This window comes from Larimichthys crocea, chromosome XVI (genome assembly GCF_000972845.2).
Source record: "Larimichthys crocea isolate SSNF chromosome XVI, L_crocea_2.0, whole genome shotgun sequence".
NCBI lineage: Eukaryota > Metazoa > Chordata > Actinopteri > Sciaenidae > Larimichthys > Larimichthys crocea.
The window spans coordinates 19460876-19484641 of NC_040026.1; the positions used below are offsets into that span (position 1 = coordinate 19460876).

The following is a 23766-nucleotide window of genomic DNA, read 5'->3' on the forward strand; positions in this document are numbered from 1 at the left end:
GTTGAATCCATCATTATACAGTATAATGTCTGTGTGAAGAATGGTCTGTGATTTATTCCTCCTTCCATCATTTATCTGAGTTAATTTTATCGTAAGCTGGACAGAGGTAATTTTGTACTGTCACCGAGTTATATAATCAGATTTCTGCTTTGTGCTATTCTTTGCAGTATGACTAATTAGCTCTGGACATCCTCGGATGTGTAATGTCTGAAAAATAACCCTCGTCTGGAGCATTTCCATCTTGATAGCCACAATCAAGGCAAAATGAACTGAGTCCAACTGACCAGGCTGGTAAAAAAAAAGCTGATGCCAGCTTCAGGATGACTGAAATAATTAGCTGAAGCTGCAGCAGAGGAGAAGGTCCAAGGCTTTCAAGTGAGAAGAGAAGGAAGTAAAGTACATTAACCAACCAGTCAGGCTTCATGTGGAGTTTCCTTCACACTGAACTCCTGCAATTTGTTCCAAAATTCAAATTTAAGGCTTCGATATCTGATAAATGTCGGTTTAAACATCACACCAGGTGACACATGGAGCGGTGCTGATGCATTTGGCAGGCTTACAACCTCAGAGTGTTGAAATGTTGAACACAGTCAGCAAATACACACAAGAGACGGTGATGCAGCATTTTTAGCTGGGAGAAGGAAAAAAAGGAAAGAAAAATGTACTCACAGACACACTTGTGATTTCAAATAATTTATTATTTAGCAGTAGCAATATGAAGTTTTATATTACCTCCATATCAACAATAATAGGTGTCCCCTGATGTCGGCATTCAATATTTGTTTTACAGTTCAATAAATCAGTTCATGATGAAAGAACGCCCAAAAAATTGATCCGTGATTACATTTTGTCACCCATGCGTATAACGGGCTAATGCAAACACTGCACCAGGAGGTAAAAATAGTTAAAATTGTACAGTAGTAAACACACTTCAAATGAGCATTCAAGGAAACAAATATTCAGTACAAGTGATAAATAAATATAGTGTATCATCCTGACCTGTGTCGCGGCGGGTTTTTATGAATCTTAAACCAAATTCTCGTTGATTGACTGTTTGCTAAGCCCCGTCCCCCATAGTTACTGTTGCTACGCCTGTCAAGCTGTCATCCCCGCGCGGCACACACGCTGTTTACGCTGATAACAGTGGCGGATTTAACACTCCGATTTCTTTGTTGTTTTTGAAACAATGGGCGGTTGATTTCACTCACAGGTAGACAAAAGCAGGTTTTCTCCGTTCTTGCCAGCAAGCACCGGTTTTGAGTTGGCTTGATTTGTTGCTGTTTCCACCTGCCTCCTTTTTAAAATGATGCACAATGGGTATTAAATATGCACTTAATGGCTGCATACACGACACGAGTCTAATGCTAACAGGTTGATGATCCATGTAGAAGAGGAAACAGCATTTTTTTGTGTGTGTGTGTGTTGTGCTTCTGGTGGAGTCACAATCATTGTCTAGAACAGCCACAATCAGCTCCGGCGGCTGGAATCATCAGTCATGCCCGGTGAGATTGAGTTTTTGCAGCTTAGCTTACATACTCATGTATGTTTTCATTTTTAACATTACCTGGAAACGGGATTTTGAAAGAGGACTACCCTACATGTTTGGCAGACTCTACCCTTGGTGCTGAAGTCTAAACTTTTCCAAATCCAATTACACTCATGCCTGGAAGCCAACAACTTACGCATCCTCCAACACCTCTTGCTCATGGGCGGGTCAATGCACGCAAACAACAGAGTAGCTTGCTCATTAGTAAGCATTGTGGGATCTTTCTCCTTTAAGTTACGGGACCTTGTGCCGAGCAGCAATTTCGCTTTTTCAATTTCGGCCAGGAACACCAGAAAAGTACAATAATTATCCTCTTCAGCAGGTAAACACTAAACTTTCTGACCGACTGATGCATTGCTTTTTTTGTTTGTCAGTTTGTCAGCGAAGTCCTGCCACCTGGTGCATTTTGTCTCTTTTGCATACAGATGAAAAGTTTAAGTTTTAAACTTTATTTAAACTTTACACTTTTGACCCCCCATCACTACCTTACATTACCAGGAACCCAACAATGCATTGGGAAGCGATTTGCCGTGGAAAATGAATGAATGGGAGCGAATTTTGCATAGCGTTGCCTCACATTCAGTTGTTCTTTACCTTCACTACAGCCTTATGTACACCAAAGCTTGACAGACCTGCTGTTCCTAGTTGTAGTTACTTAGCTTTGATGGGACAGTCAACGCTCGGGGGTTGGGTTTAGCAAACGGTCAATTCAGGTCAGTCTTACTCATACACTTTGGTGCTTGATCAGTTGAAAAAATGTCATTTGAGATGCTAAAGTCTTTGATGGTATGATCAGAAGTGAAAGAACCAAGCACAAGGGCAGAAGTGTTAGAAGTCAGTGGGGGGGCACAGATGGTGATCTATCAAAAATGACTCACAGTATGGGCGGATGGATGGCTTATTGGTGTTGTCCTTCTATTTGTGGCAATGGACAACTTAGTAGAGAGCCCGTAAGTAAATGTAATATACTGGACAAAATCTGCAGGAAAAAATATAACTTATATCACAGTAGTCTGTATTTATATGCAATGCCCATCAAGCCTGATTCAATCATCAAAATGTTTAAGTCTGTAAAAGTCAGCGGTCGGCATTCATTCTGCGCAGTTTGGCGGGCAAGTTGTCCTCTGGCCGACTCCCTACCAAGGGGATCTGGACTGGTGTTGGGGTTGGAGCAGCAATGGTGTTAATGGCTGCTGGGAGTCTGTGTCTATCCAGCTCACCCTCCTCGGCATCTCCTTCCAAGGACAACAGCTGGACCTGCTCCTCTGGTTGTCCTTGCATCACAACCGGGATGGAGCTGGACCTCAGCCTCTGAATACTAAGCGGAAGGTCTCCTGTGCTGGAGGCTTTCCCCCCAGGCAAAGCCGGCCCCATCTTTAACCCCCTACAGAGGAGCTCCTCCCTGGTGGAGCTCATGCGCTGGAGTTTTCTAGGCAGCCTGGAGGGTTGGTCCTCTAAGTGATCTACACAGTCGGCGGACAGGAGCCTTTCTCGGCGTCCTCCACGGCCACCGTTACCCAGCAGAGGGGAGGTGGGGGTGGGTGCAACAGGCAGAGGGTTGGGTGATGTCAACGACGACTTCTCCTCCTGCTCTTTGACGCTGTAGGGAGGCGTATTGACCTCAAAGGTGTTGTGAAATTGGGAGTAGTCGACTCTGAAGAAGCCCTCCTCCAGTGACATGACAGGGAGGAAACGATGGCCCCACAGGACTTCATCTTCGGTGTAAGATGTCCTTGCCTGGCATGTCATACCTACAATGGAGATAAGAGACATAAGTGTCGAGGAACATTTCAAACACAGACAAGAACTTGACTTAAGACAGCATAACACTGTAGGAAGTGGGCTATTAAATTAAAAATGGACAGAAAGACAGGAACAGCAATGAAAAGTGGAAAGTGCTTCAGGGAAAAGAAAGACGGAGATATGAAAAAAAAATACGACAGAGACGGAGAAGAGCTTGTGCTATTGAATAATTAAAGACCATGAAATTAAACATTCTGTTAAATATTTTATTTTATATTACAGAGGAATCCTCTGTGCCACAGGGTAATTGATGATGAAACAAATGATTAGAAAAAGGGGAAGCTTAATCAAAGTTATCACACACAAAACATATTCAAAAATCATAATTTGACTCTGACCAGTGGTCTCCACGATGCCCTCTAGGATGACAACGATCTCAAACTGCTCGTTCATGAGCGAGCGCTGCGACAGATCAAAGAACGGACTCTTCGTGTTGATCTCGTGGCAGATGGTTAGAGGCGACACCAAGAATAGCTGGTCCGCCCCCGTCCCAAATCCCACGTCCAGCTCACACTGGTCCAGTGGCAGGAACTCACCTTCTGGGGTCTGCCTAGACTGAAGACACAAACGATTCACACATATTGCACTCACATTTTTTTCATGAGAATTCATCTCTTTCTTTCTCCTTGAGAAAACTTGATTTTCAGTTAAGACTTTTTTCCACTTTCACTAACTTAATTGTTTTTTTATACCAGACTTGAATTTTTTTTAAAATGACTAATTGAACCATAGCAGCTTGAATTTTATGAATATTGAACTGCTGAATTTTAGATTTGGATTTGGGAACACAAGAAATTAACTACAGAAATTCAGACAGACTGTTAAATGTGTCAATACCGTATAAAAATAGTGACATTTGTACATTATGTACCTTTCCTACGCTACGCTGACTTGACTTGTAATCAGGTGAATGGTGCCTATGTCATTCCCACTCTGCGCCCTGTACGTCTGCTCTCGTACTATGTAACTAACTGTTGGCTCCAGTTACGATCTCCCACGAGAAATATGTAACACTTACACACCACCCATCTATGCATATGATAGGGATGCCAGAATAGGAACCAGAGTCAGAACCGGGTTCAGCAGAGGCAGAGCATGGGAAAGACAGACGCCGAGCTGGACTTCTTGCTGATGGATAATATGCTTATTTGCTTTCTTGCAGAGAATTAGCTGAGATGATTGATGCCACTCTTGTCTGAATACTGGATAAGAAGCTACAACCAGCTTAGCTTGGCATAAAGACAAGGGGGAAACATCTAGACTGGCTCTGTCCCGAGGTAACAAAGTTCTATTAGTCATGTTTTGAACAAGTCATCAGTCAGTCTTGTCTTTTAGGTCTCCGCCTTCCCCCGTGAGTCATCCCTGCTCCCTGATTACCTCCCTCAATGTGTTGCACCTGTGCCTGATTGTGTTTCCCCTCCCATTTTCCCTCTATTTAGTCTCTGTGCTCCCTTTGTTTGTCGCCAGTTTGTCTTGTCCTGTCCAGCGTCTCTTTGTCTTGCTTTCTTGTATTTGATTACCTGATCTTCGACCTTTAGCCTGTTTTTTTACCAAGATTTTTGCCTTGCAGATGTGTACTTTCGCCTGTATTCTTTTGGTTTTCCTAGTTTGTCTAGTAAAACTTTTTGAACCATCACTTTTGTCTCTGAGTCTGTATTACGAATCCTTCTGATAATTACAAACACCTCTACTTCACCTCAATGAAACAGGCTAATTGTTTCCTCCTGTTTTTAGTCTTTATGCTGAGCTAAGGTAACCATATGATGACATGACTGTATTACTAATCTTCTTATTGCTAGTGCAATGATTCAGAAACATTTCCAGTACTGCTGAAGCTCAGATCTTGCTTGTACTCTGCATCCTCTGGACTTTGGTCTTAAAAATTTCACTTCAGAATATCCAAGCGTTTCTTTTTTAGATGCAGAGTCTGGTCTTTTTCTCTTCTAATATTGATTTCTCTAAGTTGTGTGTTCTGCAGAACTAAAGTTATAGCACATCTTTCAGCTAGAAAATGTAATGAAACTGGTGGTACCAGCCTGCACCAGCTCGCTTGGAAGTTTATGAATGTATTTAATATTTTGCCGCATAATTTGTTTCATGCAGGCCAAAGAAAACTATCATTGCATCTACAGTCCACCTTTACTGCAACTGTTTTCCCCACTGTCACCATAATAGAGAGACATAGACAGAGGTGTAACTCAGAGTACGGATAATTTTCCTACCTAAACACTGACCACTGTTAAAAGTCAATATTTACTGGAAGTTTGTTTTCTTACTAAGAAGTTAGATGAGAATATTGATCTCTGTTGGATCCACTTCAGTGGACACTTTTCATCTCAGACCACTTACAATTACTGTACACTTACATGTGCATTTATTTTTTGCAGGTGTAACTCTTAATGGGAAGTGAAGCCGAGTTAAAGGTCCCATGAAATTGCTTTCAAAGGGTGATTTTCTTCTGTGGTTTGACATGGTTCCACTTGAGATGGGATGTTGGGGTGGAAGTTAAATTAAGTAAGGGCGCTGATTTTTGATTACGGAGCACCAAAGCCTGCAAACTAGAAGTGATCACTGTTGTTATGGATTGCTTCCATCATCCTAAAGCACGACTCTGACCTGCTTTGCTGCTAGTTTCCTTGATAGACCTGCATGTTTTGTAAAATGGGAATGGGTGGCTGAATCTCCCCCCAGAAAATCTATGATGACATTTTATTGGATGGAATATTTATTTGCCCAAGAGGGATGGATGAGTCAACAAAAAATCTTGAAACTTTTGGTAGAGACATGCATGGATTTTGATATAAAAATAAAGAAGAGAAGAAAAGAAGCAGTATTTTGACATTTTTTGGCAAGGTGATCAATCGCAGTGGTCCCTCACAACTGTAAAACAACGTGAGCACTGGTAATACATCTGAGAGACTGCTGTAATCTTTTACACTCATTGCAAGCACATTAGGGGACTTAAAAACTCTCTGTAGTGGCCTAGCCTCTTAGACAAGTATCATTAGATTATGGAGAAGAACACTCTGTGCATGTTTTGGGGGAAACCAAGCTCAATTAGACAAAGTACTCCTTTAGCTGTTAAATTAAAACATGGGATTAGGGAGATGGTGCTCTGTGAGCTTATAAAACTGCTTTTACTGTCAATTGCAAGCCTCTTACTCCAGTCGATTTGTCAGGAGTGAACGATTTACAAAGAAAAAAGGTGTTTGTTTCACCCAGAAGGCCATAGATAAAAAAACATGCAACAACCCATCTGAATTTCACTATCAACACGAGCGAATAAAAAGCTAAATAAATGCGAATTTATAACCGAAACAGAGTTATATTCTTGCTACGGCTCAATTCACATCGTTCTTTCTGTCGTCTCATGTTAACTTGTATGCAGAGTAGTCTCCCTGGCCCTTTTGAGCAAGGAGCCACTTGGTCCACAGATGGCAAACAGGCTGTCATTTGTATTCACAGTGATGCTGAGGACAGACGGGTGTGACATTTCACAGGAAGACGTCTGTGCCCACAGATCCCTGGCTCGCCTTGGTGAGGGAAAGTGTCACCCATCACGCTGTATCAGTGATGGAGCTCCTGGAGTATGCAGACATGGAGCCTATGTTGCCCGTCTACTGACGTGAAATCAGGGTAAAATACTCTAAAAAACAAGAAAGCTGGATGTTTTATTTAACAGAACGAGTAAGAAAAGCAGCGAGAAGCCACACCGCATGCCTCTCCTTTAATTTACCAGTCTGCATTCTCCTTTACGATTGAAACGAGAGGGTGACGTGAGGGGTATTCAGTTGATTCTGCAACTTGGTGCCACTCAATTTTAAACACTGGACGTTTAAAGGAGCAGTGTGTAGGATTTAGTGGCATCTAGCGGTGTAGTTGCAGATTGCGACCCCCGCCACTCACCCTCCTGTTCCAAGTCTGAGGGAGGAACTACTTTGTGACGACAAATGGATGAACCAGAGCCAGTGGTTCATTCTAAGGTAACAAAAACATTAAAAAATCCTATTTTTAGGTGATTATACGCTAAAGAAAACGCGATTATTATCATCATTATATTTAATTCCTTCCATATTCTGTAAATAGAGCCTCTTAAATCTTTAAACACACTGGACCTTTAAGTAAATGAACATAGTTCCCTAAATGTCAAACTGCATTTGTACTTTGTGTGCAGTGAAACGCAACCCAGTGTCGTAGTAACTACCTCTACTTAAATCCTAACGAACCAGCCGTCCCATCCTTCCACAGTCTCTCTTAAATTTAAAAGCATAAAATACTTTTGTAATTGATTTTTCCGTGTCGCTGTTGTTGATCTCCGCTTCTGGGAAAGCTTCCACCATCTCCTATAAGTGGGTGGAGTTCATTTTTAAAAGCCTGCCGTGTGTTCATATATTAATTTATTTATTTCCCTCAATCATTTAAAAATGTAAATTGTCACAGAGATACTGGAAGCAGGTGTCCCATTTGTCAGCCGTGTTCATACGAGTCAGTGAGACTGGAAACCAATTTCCTGTGAAGTCATATTTAAACCATTCTAGTTATGAAAGTGAAGCTGCTATTTTTCAGATACTGTTCATGGCTCTATTGACTGAGCGCCACAGTCTTGCAACAAAATGATACGTCTGTCAAGGAAGGAGCACTCTGCTCGACACTGAATGGTTTTAACAAGGTGAAAGCCTTGTGTGTTCTCTTACTGCTGCTAAACAGTCAATGCCACAAGGGTGAAATTAATGGCTTTTGGAAAAGGACCTGATATAGAAAGAGTGCTTAATTTACTAAGCCACCTGAGATTCAGGTTGAGTGAAAGCAGGCCCGATCCCTGGTGACACACTTTTTTGTCTTAGTGACAGCGTGTGTGTGTGTGTGTGTGTGTGTGTGTGGTGTCCTTTGTCTGTTCATGTGTGTGCACCTGGATCCCTCGAGCTTTGGGCTGCACTCCTGAGTTGTCATTCACGATCTTTAGACAGCACCATGAAAGCAACATTTTGCAAGATTTGGCTTCTTTTTTTTTGCAATTCACCAACAATTCCAGGGTTTGTTATCCTCACACATTAGTTCTGATCAAAAAATAGCAAGGTAAAACATTAAAACAGATGCTATGAGGCCGAGCAGGCTCCTGCTGTGACACGTTACCATCCAAAGGAAAATCCAAAGTCCATGTTGTAAGGTGTATAATTAATCGGAATAGTAACAACAAACTTAAATAGGAATAACTTGACGAACTGAACTATGTGATATGATATGAAACGTGATAATAAATAGTGACATGGTTAACAGAAGTGGAGTTTCATAGTGCAGGAACAGGCATACAGGGCATAGGATAGAAATGACACATGCGTGTGGCATCGAAATGATTCTGAAGTCGTTATCTGGAGGTAAAATAGTTACATAATGTCGCTTTGAAGCGAATTCAACTGTCCTCTTTTGTCTCTTCTTCTTCTCTTTCTCCTCCTCTTTCTGTTTTTGTCCTTCAGAGTTAGACAGTGGCAGATGTGAGGAGTCATGCTAACATGTCTGCCTGCCTGTCTAGCTAAACGCTTGTATCCATGCCTGTCTATCTGCTGGCCCTTATCATTTATCTCCTGCTGTGGACCGACCTACTGAGACGAGCTACTGCTGACATTGACGAGCACCGCCCAGCTGTCACTCTCTCTCCCTCTGTCACTTTCTGCCTTTGTTTGGCTGCTTACTGCTTCTTCCTCTCTTGTCATGACCACTTTTTTAAAAATAAATCCATGCACTGCTGGCAAACCAGATGCAAAAGCAAGTTTCTTTATTTTAAAATCATATTCTGCCAGAGCTGCAGGGGGTCGGTGCACCACTGCATTGTATTGATTTATTAATGAAAGCTGCATTAATATTGATGGTTATTCAAGGACAGTTATCTTTTTAAGTTAATATGCATTATGGATGTGGAAGAAACGCATGGCCCTGCCAAATTTAAATGAGCTATTTAAGACATGAACTGAAGTGGAGGCTCTGGTGACTCGGTGACCTTTGACCCTTTGTGCCTAACGGAGTTATACAGCTGTATCTACCTGAAATTAGCTTTTTTTTTTTGACAAAGTATTTCCAAGCAGATATCAATTAATGAAAGGTGATGGATCATAAACTCATGACAACTGTACTGAGGATGAGTTTCTAGATAACTTGCCCCTTCAAAATATATCAAGGCTTAGATTAATGCATAATTAACAGTGTGGCCGCTTTGATTGACAGTAGGTGCCTTTACAGGTGGATTTTTTTGAGCATCCAGCTCGCCTCAGGTCCACACACGATCCTCGTCTTTGTCAGATTTTGAAGGCTGAAGTCGAAACTCTAATGGCCATAATGTAAATCATCTATATGGTTGTTACATCATTCAGGAGAGTGCTGGAGAGAAAATTTTGTACAGAACTGGGAAAAACACGTCCAGATCCAACGTCTCCTCCCACTTCACCACTCTATTTAATCAGAGGACACCAGCAGCATCGCCCATACAGATGTGGAGTGCAGGGATTTTTCAGTTCTTACAAAATATTTCATAAAAAGCAAACAGATGTTCATAACTACAGCAAATGTGAGTCTTTAGACTTGAGTCTGATATAATTTCAGTGGGAAATTATGTCAAATTGTGACTATAAAAAAGTTGAGAAGACTTTAAATACTGCACCATAATGTGCATACGTAATATTATTCTAGGTTCCCGGACAAGTTTGTGCTTTAACAAACATGTAGAATCAGGCTATAGATGCATCCCTGCATAATAATTACATGATAATGACTCTGAGCAACTTTAGTTATTAAAAATCCAGAGTATCCGAGTCCCATAAGAATTTACAACCCCTGAAGTCTACCCCCTGAAAATTGATTGCAGTTGCCATGTCATGCAGTGCGTTTACACAACTCCATCATTAGGATTTACTGCAGCATGTCTCATTGCTTCAGTCAGCTTTGTGGGCAACCCATCACGCAGTGACCTTGAGCCGCCTACCTGAACACAAGCCATGGCACTGTTTCTACAGAGCAAGTGTACTACTACAGGGTGATGCAGAGTCCATTTACCCGACAATACCCTGCTGTACAGTCTGGCATCACAGTGGCTTGGCTTTATGGGCTATAAAACATTACTGTGGTTGCAAACATATATTAAAAGACACAGTAGAACATTGCAGTGGTTTCCTGCACACTGCACCCTTCTTAACAGCACGTGTTACCTAGAATTCAAATGAAAGAAAGGCTCGATTTGCTGAATAAAGGCGTATCTCGACATATCTCACTGTCCATATGAAACTGCAAAGTGAACTTTGAAAGCTCATTTTGGCTGTTTACTGTTTGTCCTCTGGGTATGATTGATGGCTCTTTTTTTTTAGCAGACAATTAGCAAAGTACTGGCTGTGTGACCTTCCACCAACAGCCGCTTTAAAAAACGTAACGATCGATTAAAAAAGATCATCGTTCACTGGCAGAAATCCCACATAAAGATCTTTACATAAATCTAATTAACTGGAAAAACGGACTGTTTAAAAAGCAGAGGTGGGAACACTTCTCTCTGTAGATTGTTTTTGAAGTAATTCTATTACACTCAGGTCGGTTCATTAAACTACCTCAGAGTACTGCGAGGCAGAGCGTAGCCGGAGTACTGATTTTCCATAACATATCTACTCTGCAACAGTACTGCAGCACTTCTTGCGGCTTCTTCTGCTTTTTCTTGCAAAGTACTGTTGTTACACTCATGCACGGTCCCTTAAAACATGAAATAGAGGCCGTAGTCTAAATTTATCCCAACGATTCTTCTTGTGGCTGCACTAAACGAGGCAATCATACCAAGGCGATGTCTGTAATATCGGCGCACTCATTGTGCTGACACATCTGACCAAGGTCAAACATGACAGCATGCCCGTGGGTGAATACCCTACTGCTCTCATTGTGTTTCAAATGACAGACTGAAAGCATTAGAGACAACTAATAGAGAATATTAAACTATCTCACTGGAACTATCAGCCTCTGTGGTGGGAATAAAAGTTGACGATATAGTTTTTAATTTGTGCCCCAGCAATGCTGTGGCCATTAATTATAATTAACGTGCCATGTTTATTAAGGTGTATATATATTCTTTTCCTTCCTAGGATGTTAATTAAAGAGTAAAATGCAATAAAATGAAATAAAGGTCATCCCAGAGAGAGAGAGCTGAAACATTAGTGATAATAACTTATGCTTAAATCATGCTTTTAATGTGTTAAACTGAGTGATTTTTATTTCTCTACTATTCCAGTGTTTTTGTTACTCTCTCTAATGGATGGAAATGCAATGTTTCAAATGATATACGCCTTTGTGCAACATAAAACACTAGGTATAACCATACTGGTAGTGATACTAACATATTGGCAGCTTTCTGATGACTCTCCCCTCAAGGTTCAGAAAGTAAACTGTCACTTAAGATCGTCACGCCACTGCGCAGAAAGGACAAAAGCACAACTAACTCTGCCCTGTCACAACAAAGCACCGCTCCTCTTCCTTTAGGTGTCTTCTGGAGAATTTCATTTATAAGACACGTGTGCTCGTAGTGAAGACAAATGTGATTTTTGTACATAAAACACACAACTGTCACAAGATCTGATTACATGTGATGCATGTACGTTGCCGTTTCATCACAAACTTTAGGCACGGCAGACGATGATTCAATCAAAGTGCTGTCCTGCAGAGCACAGGACATATTGAGTTTTCTCTGGTGTGGTTTAGAAGATGCAGTGATAGATGCTGCGGTTATGAAGTCGCGTGGCACAAAATCTCTAAATTTATTCAATCCTCTGCTTCTTTCATTCTCAGGATTTTCTTTTACGCTTCATACAAAGGTACATCATTATCAGCTCAGTGCTTCAGATTAGTGGCATTTTGTCTTCAGGCAAGAGTAGAGGAATTGGTTCAATTGATCTTTTAGTCAATCAGCGTAGTTTCCCACCTACTAACCCCTGGGGTCCCATTCATCTCCTGTGTGGACAGTCGAAGCAGAGGCTGAACTTAAGATATACAGCCAATTGACAGCAATTCTGCTGACAGAGGTGGAGACAGTTTGTGACTGTAAGAAGGAAACACACACACACACACACAGATCCAGCAGTTACTGCAGGGTGTGTGTGAATGTAAATGGTCAGAAATGGTCCCTCATTAAAATACATGCTTAGAGTGTTAAAACCATAGCTCCTGCAAATCATAGAGACCCTCAGGGAATGCAATCAATTCTGGAGATGAATGGGAAATTCAATGCATGACTTGGAAAGCACTCATAAAACATAATGGGCAATTTCAAAACAAATTAAAGGACTGTCAATTAGCTTTCATAATGGCATTTTAAGACTTGGAATGGAGCAAAAGGTGCTCCAAGCTCACTGCGCCAAAGTGGTTTTGGATACATTGCGCACATCTACACCTGTAGCCTACCTTAATGAGTTTGCACCTAATCTGAGCGGACACCATGTGGCTGTTCCGCAGGTTCCCCACTCGGAACATGAGGCACAACTTCCCGTCCCGTTGCGAAATGACCGCGTCCTGGCTGAACATCAGCGTCTCTGCGCGCTTCTTCGGCTGCGACATCTTGATGAACATGCAGCCGATGAGAAACGCGTCCACGATGGACCCCAGCAGCGACTGGAAGAGGAAGAGGATGATGCCCTCCGGACACTTCTCGGTGATGTAGCGGTAGCCGTAGCCGATGGTCGCCTCCGTCTCGATGAAAAACAGGAACGCGGAGGGAAAGTTGTACACGTTGGCGACGCACGGGGTGTAGGACGAGTCGTGGCCACCGTGGCTCAGGTCGCCGCGGATGTAGGCGATCACCCACCACATAGAAGCCATAACCAGCCATGCAACTGTGTAAGTGAGGATGAAGATGAGTAGGTTCCAGCGCCACTTGAGATCCACCAACGTGGTGAAGAGATCGGAGATGTATCGGCTGGTCTCCCCGCCAAGGTTACCGTGCTGGACGTTGCAGCGGCCGTTCTTCTCCACAAACCGCTGCCTCTTTCTCTTCACCGGTGCGGAAAAAGTAATGCCGTGGTTGGTGTTTACCACCTGGTAGTCCTCGCCAAATTTCCTCCGTATGGCTGACATTGTATGAATCACCTTAGTTGTGACAAGCAATCAATACTTGTGCAGAATCGGGGATCTTTACGCAAGTTTGGTACTCCCTGTACCCCGCAAAAAAAAAAAGAAACAAACCATGCGATCACACTCAGCGCGCCACACGCATCCTGTGAGATGGAGATGCGTCTCTCTCCTGTAAATTAACCGTAAGTGAGCAGAGATTCTGCGCAATACATGATTCAGTCGGTCCTTTTACGCAAAGGAGTCTCCTGCGAGTGCCAACTTTTTTTCTTTTTTGTCCAGGTCTCAATCACACGGCAAAACAACAACAAGAAAAATATAATTTGATTTCAACACAAAATCTGTGGTTGAAATAGCTCCAAGGCTGCGTCCTTGGTAGGTCCACTGAGGTATTGTTATTCGATAACGCCGTGGATGTGAGTGGCTTACCCTGCCTGAGGGAACGAGCTCTGGTAGGAGTGACTTAAAATTAAAGAGTGTGGACGAACTGCAGCACGGGTGGCAAATTTCCCTTTCATGAGGGGTGGGGGAGTTGAAGTAGGGTTACAGAGAGGAGAGCGTTTTTTATTTTTTTTTATTTTTTGGCTTGTATCCAATCAGGTAGAAGACAGAGCAAGTGAAACCAACCGTGGGCATCCTTTTTTTAAAAAAATCTTTCTATACATTGTCTTGAGGAGAGCACAGTCCTATAGAAATGCTTATTCTAAGCACTTAGGATTGGTGGTTATTTAGTTCCCCCTAGTGTTACTGCAGTGGAAGTGAGCCTGAGACAATAACTATTGATATGAGGCACTGTAGAGTGCTCCACTGATTCAGACAGATGGGGGAGAAATGTTTCAACTAAACAACACATGTCCACTTGAATATTATAGTGTCCTCATGGGGTCATTATCTGTTTCCACAGTCAGATTATGGCACCATCTCTGTGCTCTTCTAGGTGTGATATCTTACCAGCTGTAAGATTATATCTTACCTCTGTGAATGCAGGTAAATGGCACTAATGCCAAGCTGGAATACGTGCAGTATGTTGCAGTACTGTGCTTTCCTCTGTAGCTATTTCATCACTGTCGATTTGTCATTTTTCACACTCAGTGAAACAGCTCACGTACGTCGCTTCCTTTTTTCTTTTTTCTTTTTTTAATCAGCTGAAAATGAAGGTTGATACAGAAAAGAGGGAGAAACATCCAGTTGGATTTAGTCCCAGGACAGCAGGAAATGAGGCGTTCCACACAATGAATTGGTGTGTGTATGAAAAAATAAATGACAATGAAAATAGAATGTGGTGGTGGGGAGGGGGGTTTTACTGGCTGAAGTTTTCTGGATTTGAACATAATGATAATGTTGATTTTTGTGTGTGTGTGTGTGTGTGTGTGTGTGAACAGAGGACGCTGTGAGGATGTGGGAGTTGAACCGTAGCCACAGAGGAACAGAGCCGTACTTTTAACCTTTGCATCAGTGGTTTTTGTTATTTTTATTGTGATTCACCCAACAGATGTACTGAACACGATGAGTCTGCAAACCCGTATCTAACAACAGATGAGCGATTTGATGAGTCAACTCAAATATAATGCACCACAGTCTCACTGAACTGTATATTTCATTTATTTATTTAATTTGTCGCTCTGAGCTCCTCAGGAGCTAAATTTGAACTCACGTGTCATGAACTCATGACTGTATGTCACTGTGCTGATGAGTGGCAGTTGCAAGCAGATAATGAAAAGCACATTTATTCAGTTAATGATTAAAGATGTCTAAAGCACTAAGACTGTTTTTGCTCTTGTGTTAAGTGTGCAGTTGTGTGAACTGCAGTAGAAAAAGGAAAACAAACAGTGCGCCTTCAAATATGTGCTGATATTAAATATAAAATGAAAATGCATCTGTGGGAAAGGAAAAAAGCTTTCAAGGATTATTATGCAAGCAATCAAAAACACACACCAGTCCTACCGAGCTTCAAATGTAGTGCCTCAATGTTCAAAAGGAAAGGACACTCATCAGAGAGACACAATCCTTTCTGTTCAGTCTAAAGAGCAACACAGATTCTTTTCTTAAAGTCTGAACAGTGAGAGTTACAGTCTCTATTTCATGCATGGATCATTATTAGGACGCCTTACCCCAACCACCACCTTTTATTTAGGAATATGTATGAGCCCCAGTTAAGAGACCCAATCCGCAACAAAAAACACGAAACACTGTACTCAACACGTAACAATATGCTCATATTGCACATTAAATTATACATGAGAAACTCTGCTACAAGCACCTACAAGTCATATTTACACACACCAAACACAACTCCAGACAAACGATGTGTCATATGAAAGCTGAGACTATGACGATTCCAACAGTTACATAAACTCAGTAAACCAGCAGCCAAAGAATTTTTTTTTATTATTTTTTTATTATGACACCAAACACCAAAATGATTGAAAGAGATCTAGTTCTTTGTGTTATGTGTACACATATAGTGCAGACAGGACTACAATACAGTTATTGAAGTCCTGTCTGCACTATATGTTGTATGTTTCATGTAGCACCATAGTCCTATAGGTCGAAACACTGTCTTGTTTCACTGTGCACTGTGTTGAAATGACAACAAAACCATGACTAATGTACAAAAACAGAAAAACAAACAATAGCTCCTAAATTAGATATACAGCCTAATCAGAATCGCTTGTACATACATTTATAATATAGTATATAGGGACATGAGTATTTTATTTCAAACATGTAAAGCTACCAAAAAAATAAAATAATACTATAAAAATAAGAAAATGAAAAAGAACACGGTCAAGCCTGTACACGCAGCAACTCAATTGTTAATTTCCTCTTAACCCGCAAGTTTAATCATACATGTTCAAAGGGGAGTAGGAAGAAGTGTACACTCATATATTCCTACTCCTTCTCCTCATTATTATATTATTATATCATTATTTATGATATATAGTATCTATCTATAGTATAAGTACATAAATAAATAAAATGATTGTTTTTTGTGTTTATTGTGTAGGTTATAGATATTTCTGTCTGTTTATTGTGTTGTTGTTTTTTTGCCTTTTCTACTTTTTTTTCTAATTCTGTAGTGTATGCTACACTTTCCTCTGCTGCTGTAACAAGTACATTTCCCCGTGGTGGGATGAATAAAGTATATCTAATCTAATCTAATCTAATCAATTTTTTTGTAGTAATTAACTTAAGAGACTTAAAATAATAATCAACTTCAATCAAAAATAGCTTAAATGATGGTGACAGAGAGCTGCGTGACGCCATGTGTCTGTTTATTACACTGCACTGTTCATGTTAATGTGTCCTGTGTGTTTACATTACTATACTCTTTTTATATATCATGCCACTGTTATCCTCAGTACTTGTCTGTTTTGAAGGTTGAATGTTTTTCGTGTTTATTGTGTATGTTATAGATATTTCTGTCTGTTTATTGTGTTGTTGTTTTTTTGCCTTTTCTACTTTTTTTTTTAATTCTGTAGTGTATGCTACACTTTCCTCTGCCATGTCCCCATGGTGGGATGAATAAAGTATATCTAATCTAATCAATTTTTTTGTATTAGTAATTAACTTAAGAGACTTAAAATAATAATCAACTTCAATCAAAAATAGCTTAAATGATGGTGACAGAGAGCTGCGTGACGCCATGTGTCTGTTCATTACACTGCACTATTCATGTTGATGTGTCCTGTGTGTTTACATTACTATACTCTTTTTATATATCATGCCACTTTTACCCTCAGTACTTGTCTGTTTTGAAGGTTGATTGTGTTTATTGTGTAGGTTATAGATATTTCTGTCTGTTTATTGTGTTTTTCTACTTTTTTTTTCTAATTCAGTAGTGTATGCTACACTTTCCTCTGCTGCTGTAACAAGTACATTTCCCCGTGGTGGGATAAATAAAGTATATCTAATCTAATCTATTTTTTTTTTTATTAGTAATCAACTTCAATCAAAAATATCTTAAATGATGGTGATGAATCACATGCAAATACACTTTACATTACACTGCACTGTTCATGTTAATGTATCCTGTGTGTTTACATTACTATACTCTCTTTTATACATCATGCCACTTCTTTTTACCCTCAGTACTTGTCTGTTTTGAGGGTTGAATGTTTTTCGTGTTTATTGTGTAGGTTATAGATATTTCTGTCTGTTTATTGTGTTGTTGTTTTTTTGCCTTTTCTACTTTTTTTTCTAATTCTGTAGTGTATGCTACACTTTCCTCTGCTGCTGTAACAAGTACATTTCCCCGTGGTGGGATGAATAAAGTATATCTAATCTAATCTAATCTAATCAATTTTTTTGTAGTAATTAACTTAAGAGACTTAAAATAATAATCAAGTTCAATCAAAAATAGCTTAAATGATGGTGACAGAGAGCTGCGTGACGCCATGTGTCTGTTCATTACACTGCACTGTTCATGTTAATGTGTCCTGTGTGTTTACATTACTATACTCTTTTTATATATCATGCCACTGTTATCCTGAGTACTTGTCTGTTTTTATTCTATAGTGTATGCACACTTTCCTCGGCCATTTCCCCATGTTGGGATGAATAAAGTATATCTAATCTAATCTATTTTTTTTATTAGTAATTAACTTCATCATCAAAAATAGCTTAAATGATGGGTGATGAATCACATGCAAGACACTTTACATTACACTGCACTGTTCATGTTAATGCTCCGGTGTGTTTACATTACTATAGAGCCTGTGGGGTTACTTGTGTCCCCCCTCCCTCCCTCCTCCCTCTCTCTCTCCCCCCCCTCCCTCCCTCCCCTCCTCGCCTGTCTCCTCTCACGACCCGTCCGCCGCTCTCGCACCCATAATTCCCCGCGCCAAGACAAGATGGAAAAAAGCAGCGACCGCTGGAGACAATGTTTTGGCACCTTGCTCGACTGCAAAGAACAAGGAAAACAAAACCTTGGCGCCTTCAAATATCGGTGCTTGATATTCACATATTAAACTGAAAATGCATCTGTGGGAAGAAAAAAAAGCTTTCAAGGATTATTATGCAAGCAATCAAAAAAACACATCAGCCTAGCCGAAGTCAATTAGTGCCTCAATGTTCAAGGAAAGGACACCATCAGAGAGACACAATCCTTTCTGTTCAGTCTAAAGAGCAAACAACGATTATTTTCTTAAAGTTGGAATAGTGAGAGTACAGTCTCTATTTCACTTTAAGGGTACGCCTTAACCCCAACCACCATACCTTTGATTTAGGATATGTTTGAGCCCCAGTTTGAGAGACCCAATTCGCAACAAAAAACACAAAACAACGGTACTCACACGTAACAATATGCTCAATTTTACATTAAATTATACATGAAAAACTCTGCTCAAGCACCTACAAGTCATATTTACACACAAAACACAAATCAGACGAAACGATGTGTTCAATATGAAAGCTGACTATGACGATTCCAACAGTTACATAAACTCAGTAAAACCAGCAAGCCAAAGAATTTTTTTTTTTTTTATAGACACTAAACACCAAAAATGATTGAAAGAGATCTTTTTCTTTGTGTTATGTGTACACTATAGTGCAGACAGGCTACAATACAGTTATGAAGTCCGTCTGCACTTATGTTTGTATGTTTCATGTAGCACCAAGTGCCTATAGGTCGAAACAACTGTCTTGTTTCACTGTGCACTGTGTTGAAATGACAACAAACCATGACTAAGGTCAAAAAACCGAAAAACAAACAATATCTCCTAAATTAGATATACAATCAAAATCAGAAGCTCGCTTGTACTACATTAATAAAATATAGATAATATGGACATAGTATTTTTATTTCAAACATGTAAAGAAGCCAAAAAAATAAATAAAATAAACATAAAAATAAGAAAAAATGAAAAAAGAAAACAGGTCAAGACCGGTACAACGAGCAACACATAGTGTTAATATTCTCTTAACCATGTGCAAGTTACATATACTGTTCAAAGGGGATAGGAAGAATGTCACTCATATATTCCTTATTCCGATTCATTCTCTCTCCTCATTAAGTATCTTTAATAAATCATTATGAAGATTAGAGTATCTACTTATAGTATAAGTTACAAATAAATAATAAAATGATTGTTTTTTTGTGTTTAGTGTGTAGGTGTATAGATAGTTTCGGCTGTTTATGTTGTGTTTTGTTTTGTTTTTTTTTTTGCCTTTTCTCTACTTTTTTTTTGTTTTCTAAATTCTGTAGTGAATATGCTACACTGTCCTCTGCTGCTGAACAAGTACAATTTCCCCTGGTGGGATGAAGATAAGTATAATCTAAATCAATATAACTAATCGAAAAATACAAATCATTTTGTTTTGGTAGTATATTAACTTAAGAGACTTAAAACTAATAATAACTTCAAATCAAAATAGCTTAAATGAATGGTGACAGAGGCTGCGTGACGCCATGGTCGTCGTTTCGTACACTGCACTGTTCATGTTAATCATCCTGTGTGTTACATTCTATACTCTTTTATACATCATGCCACGTTCTATCTATTATACCATCCTCAAGGACGTTTGTCGTTTTGAAGGTTATTTGTTTTTTGTCGTGTTTATTGTGGAGGTTTATAGATATGTCGGTCTGTTTAGTTGTGTTTTTTTACGATTTTTGTTTTTCTAATTCTGTAGTGTAATGCTACACGTTCCTACCTGCTGCTGTACAACAAGTTCTTCCCCCCTGTGGTGGGATAAAAGAAAGTTATGCTAATCTAATCTATATTTTTTTTATTAGTAATCAACTTCATCAAAAAGGCTTAAAAATGATGGTGACAGAAGAGCTGCGTACGCCATGTGTCTGCTTCATTACACTGCAACTTTCTGTGTTAAATGGTGTCCTTGGGTTGTTTTTTTTTGGCCTTTGTTTCTCGACTTTTTTTTAATGTCTGTAGTGATGCTACACTTCCATCTTCTGTATGCCATTTCCCCATGGTGGGATGAAAAAGTATAATCATCTAATCTAATCTAATTTTTTTTTTAATTAAGTAATGAACTTAATCAAAAATTCTCTAAATGATGGTGATGAACACACAACACACGCATCACTTTACATTACACCGCACTTTCATGTTAATGTACCTGTGTGTTTACATTACTATCTCTTTTTATTAATCATGACACTTTTGTATTCCTCAGTACTGGGCTGTTTGAAGATTGAAAGTGTTTAGTGTGTAGGTTATAAGATATTTCTGTCTGTTTATATTGTGTTTTTCTTATCTTTCTACGTTTTCAATCCGTAGTGTATGCTACACTTTCCCGCTGCTGCTGTAACAAGTACATTTCACCCCGTAGGGGATGAAATAAAGTATATCTAATTCTAATCTATTTTTTTTATTAGTAATTAACTTAAGAGACTTAAAATAATAATCAACTTCATCAAAATAGCTTAAATGAGGGTGACAGAGAGCTGCGGACGCCATGTGTGCTTCATTACACACTGCACTGTTCAGGATAAGTGTCCTGTGTGTTTACATACGATACTCTTTGTATATATATCAGGGCCACTTTTATCCTCAGATACTTGTCTGTTTTAAATTAAAATAAAGGTTGATTGTGTTTATTGTGTAGGTTATAGACGAATGTCTGTTTTTTTTGTGTTTTTCTACTTTTCTTTTCTAATTCTGTAGTGTATGCTACACTTTCCTCTGCTGCTGTAACAAGTACATTCCCCCGTGGTGGGATAAATAAAGTATCTATCTAATCATTATCTATTTTATTAGTAATAACTTCAATCAAAATAAGCTTAAATGATGGTGACAGAGAGCTGCGTGACGCCATGTGTCTGTCATTACACTCACTGTTCATGTTAATGTGTCCTTGTTGTTTTTTTGCCTTTTCTATTTTTTCTATTCTGTAGTGTATGCTACACTTTCTTTCTCTTCCATTTCCCCCATGGTGGGATGAAATAAAGTAAGCTAATCTAATCTATTTTTTTTTTGTATTAGTAATTAACTTAAGAGACTTAAAATAATAACAGCTTCAATCAAAAATAGCTTAAATGATGGTGATGAATCACATGCAAAGACACTTTACATTACACTGCACTGTTTCAGTTAATGCATCTGTGTGTTTACATTCTATAGAGCCCTGGGGTTACTTGTTGTTTTATTTGTATCATGGTCAACTTTCTTTTGTAATATTATTTATATTTGGTCACTACTCTTGCAATAATATTATTATTTGTATCATGATCACTTTCTTTGCAATATTTCTTACACTATGGTCACTTTACATTACAAAACTCTTTTTATACATCATGCCACTGTTATCCTCAGTACTTGTCTGTTTTGAGGGTTGATGTTTTCTGTGTTTATTGTGTAGGTTTAGATAGTTCTGTTCTGTTCTGTTTATTGTGTTTTTCTACTTTTTTTTTCTAATTCGTAGTGTATGTTACACTTTCCTCGGACGCTAATAACGTAAATTTCCCCGTGGTGGGATGAATAAAGTAAATCTAATCTAATCTAATCTATTTTTTTTATTAGTAATTAACTCAATCAAAATACTTAAATGATGGTGATGAATCACATGCAAAGACATCTTACATTACACTGTTCATGTTAATGCATCTCGTGTGTGTTTACATTACTATAGAGCCTGTGGGGTTACTTGTGTCCCCCCTCCCGCTGTCCCCCCTCCCTCCCTCCCCCTCCGCTTCTCCCTCCCACCCGCTCTCCTCGCCCGTCTCTCGCCCCATGTCTCCGCCGCGCCAAGCAAATGGAAGACCCGCGAGCCCGCATGCGCCTGACACACATGTTGCCTTGGCTCCGAAAAAAAACAAAACAAAAAAAAAAAAACAAGGTGTCTCATAGACCTATAGCACGTTGGCAGAGGAGGAGCGTTGAAAGCTTAATGAATTGCAAAGTAGCCAACAGCTTTTACAGTGACAAGTAACGATTTGTTCATGTTGTTGGAATGAAAAAACAACACAAAAAAAACAAATAGCCCCTGTAACTTCACAGTTGTGCTTCTGAGTGACACCACAATAATAGTATATCATAATAGTAGCAATATCTGGATAACTAATTATTGCGTGGCATTTCAGTGCTGCTCCTAGAGGAGAGCAGCTGCTTTGCTACTTATGCTGAAAAGACTGTGGAGGCGAGGTAAGAAGTGGAACAAGAGTCCACCCAATAAACCAGCACAGGCCTCAACAAGAAGATTTTTATCATCTTGTGGCTGAGCTGCGCCTGTACAGTCCAACGGTAGCATCAGGACGTTCAAATGAGTGCAGACCAAATAGATTCAGTCTTCTCTTAATCATAGGCCCAGAAATCAACAACAGAACACCCCCTACAGAGCAGCAATAGAACCAAAGCAGAGACTGTTGGACTGAGGTGAGCTTGACATTATGTAACACTGAATCACTGATCAACAGGTTTGACCTTTTTTTACAAATAAATAAAAGGTAGAAAAACCCCCAAGGAAGAAATGAAAAAAATATAAAAAGTATAAAACCAAATAGGGGGGACACGTCAAAAAATGATCAATACATGAAAAATCATCTTTTTTTCTCTTATCCACTTTACATGTACTATGGCTTTCTGGGACTTACTCACAGCGCATAGCATTTTAATTACTGCTCTTGGCCGAACTACAACCTGAAACACTGTGTGTGGTGTGCCGCCATTGAAAAAGGTCATGCTGGAGAAGTTTTTCAACCACGGCCGCCTCCGCAAACAATGGAACGACCTCGCACAATCTTCTAGGAAAAGGTGAACTTGCCAAGTGATGCCTGGGCAGCATTGATGCAAACATGTCGTCATTCAAGCACCACGCAACTCTGGTGTCAGTATTTCACTACAAAAAGTGGCTGATGATACAGCTTCAGGTGCATTCAGGTGGGGGACTTTTGGGGTCTCCGGATGGAAGGGTCAAGCGCGCGCGCTCAGATTTGGGAAAGGGATGAGAAATTTGGCCTTTGCAGCTCACAATTGGGGAGGTAACAACATGTCTGGTGGGAGACGCTGCATTCCCATACCTGATAAGCACCTACCGGATAGAACCTAACCCATAAAAAGAAGGATTTTCAATTGACACGACCTCAGAGTGAGGATGGGGGGTGAAATGCCTTTGGCATTCTCGGCGTCACGTTGGGGATTTTCCACCGGAGGAGTAACCTGGAACATCACGGATGGACACACTGGTGATGGCAGCATGCTCCATGCACAATTTCCCCAAGAATCCTCCTGAAGCTCCATAGTGAAAATGTAGCAGCTGCAGAAGAGCAGAGGAACGTGAAATACACATGGCACCCGGTAACGAAACATGGGGAGGGAAACACACCATCATTCGAGCCTAGTGCTGTCAGAAGAGCTTGGCTACTTTCGAAAAAA

At 39.9% G+C, this 23766-nt stretch overlaps 1 protein-coding gene across 1 annotated transcript; it reads right to left on the reverse strand.

The window, feature by feature from the left end:
* Positions 1-680: 680 nt before the first annotated feature.
* On the reverse strand, positions 681-13972 carry LOC104939138 (G protein-activated inward rectifier potassium channel 1). Its single transcript, XM_010755625.3, has 3 exons — positions 12770-13972; positions 3688-3904; positions 681-3297 (listed from the first exon to the last, which is right to left on the reverse strand). Exons 1-3 carry the CDS (start codon positions 13436-13438, stop codon positions 2624-2626), a joined length of 1560 nt encoding a protein of 519 aa, XP_010753927.2. The 5' UTR covers positions 13439-13972; the 3' UTR covers positions 681-2623.
* Between the last annotated feature and the right edge of the window lie 9794 nt (positions 13973-23766).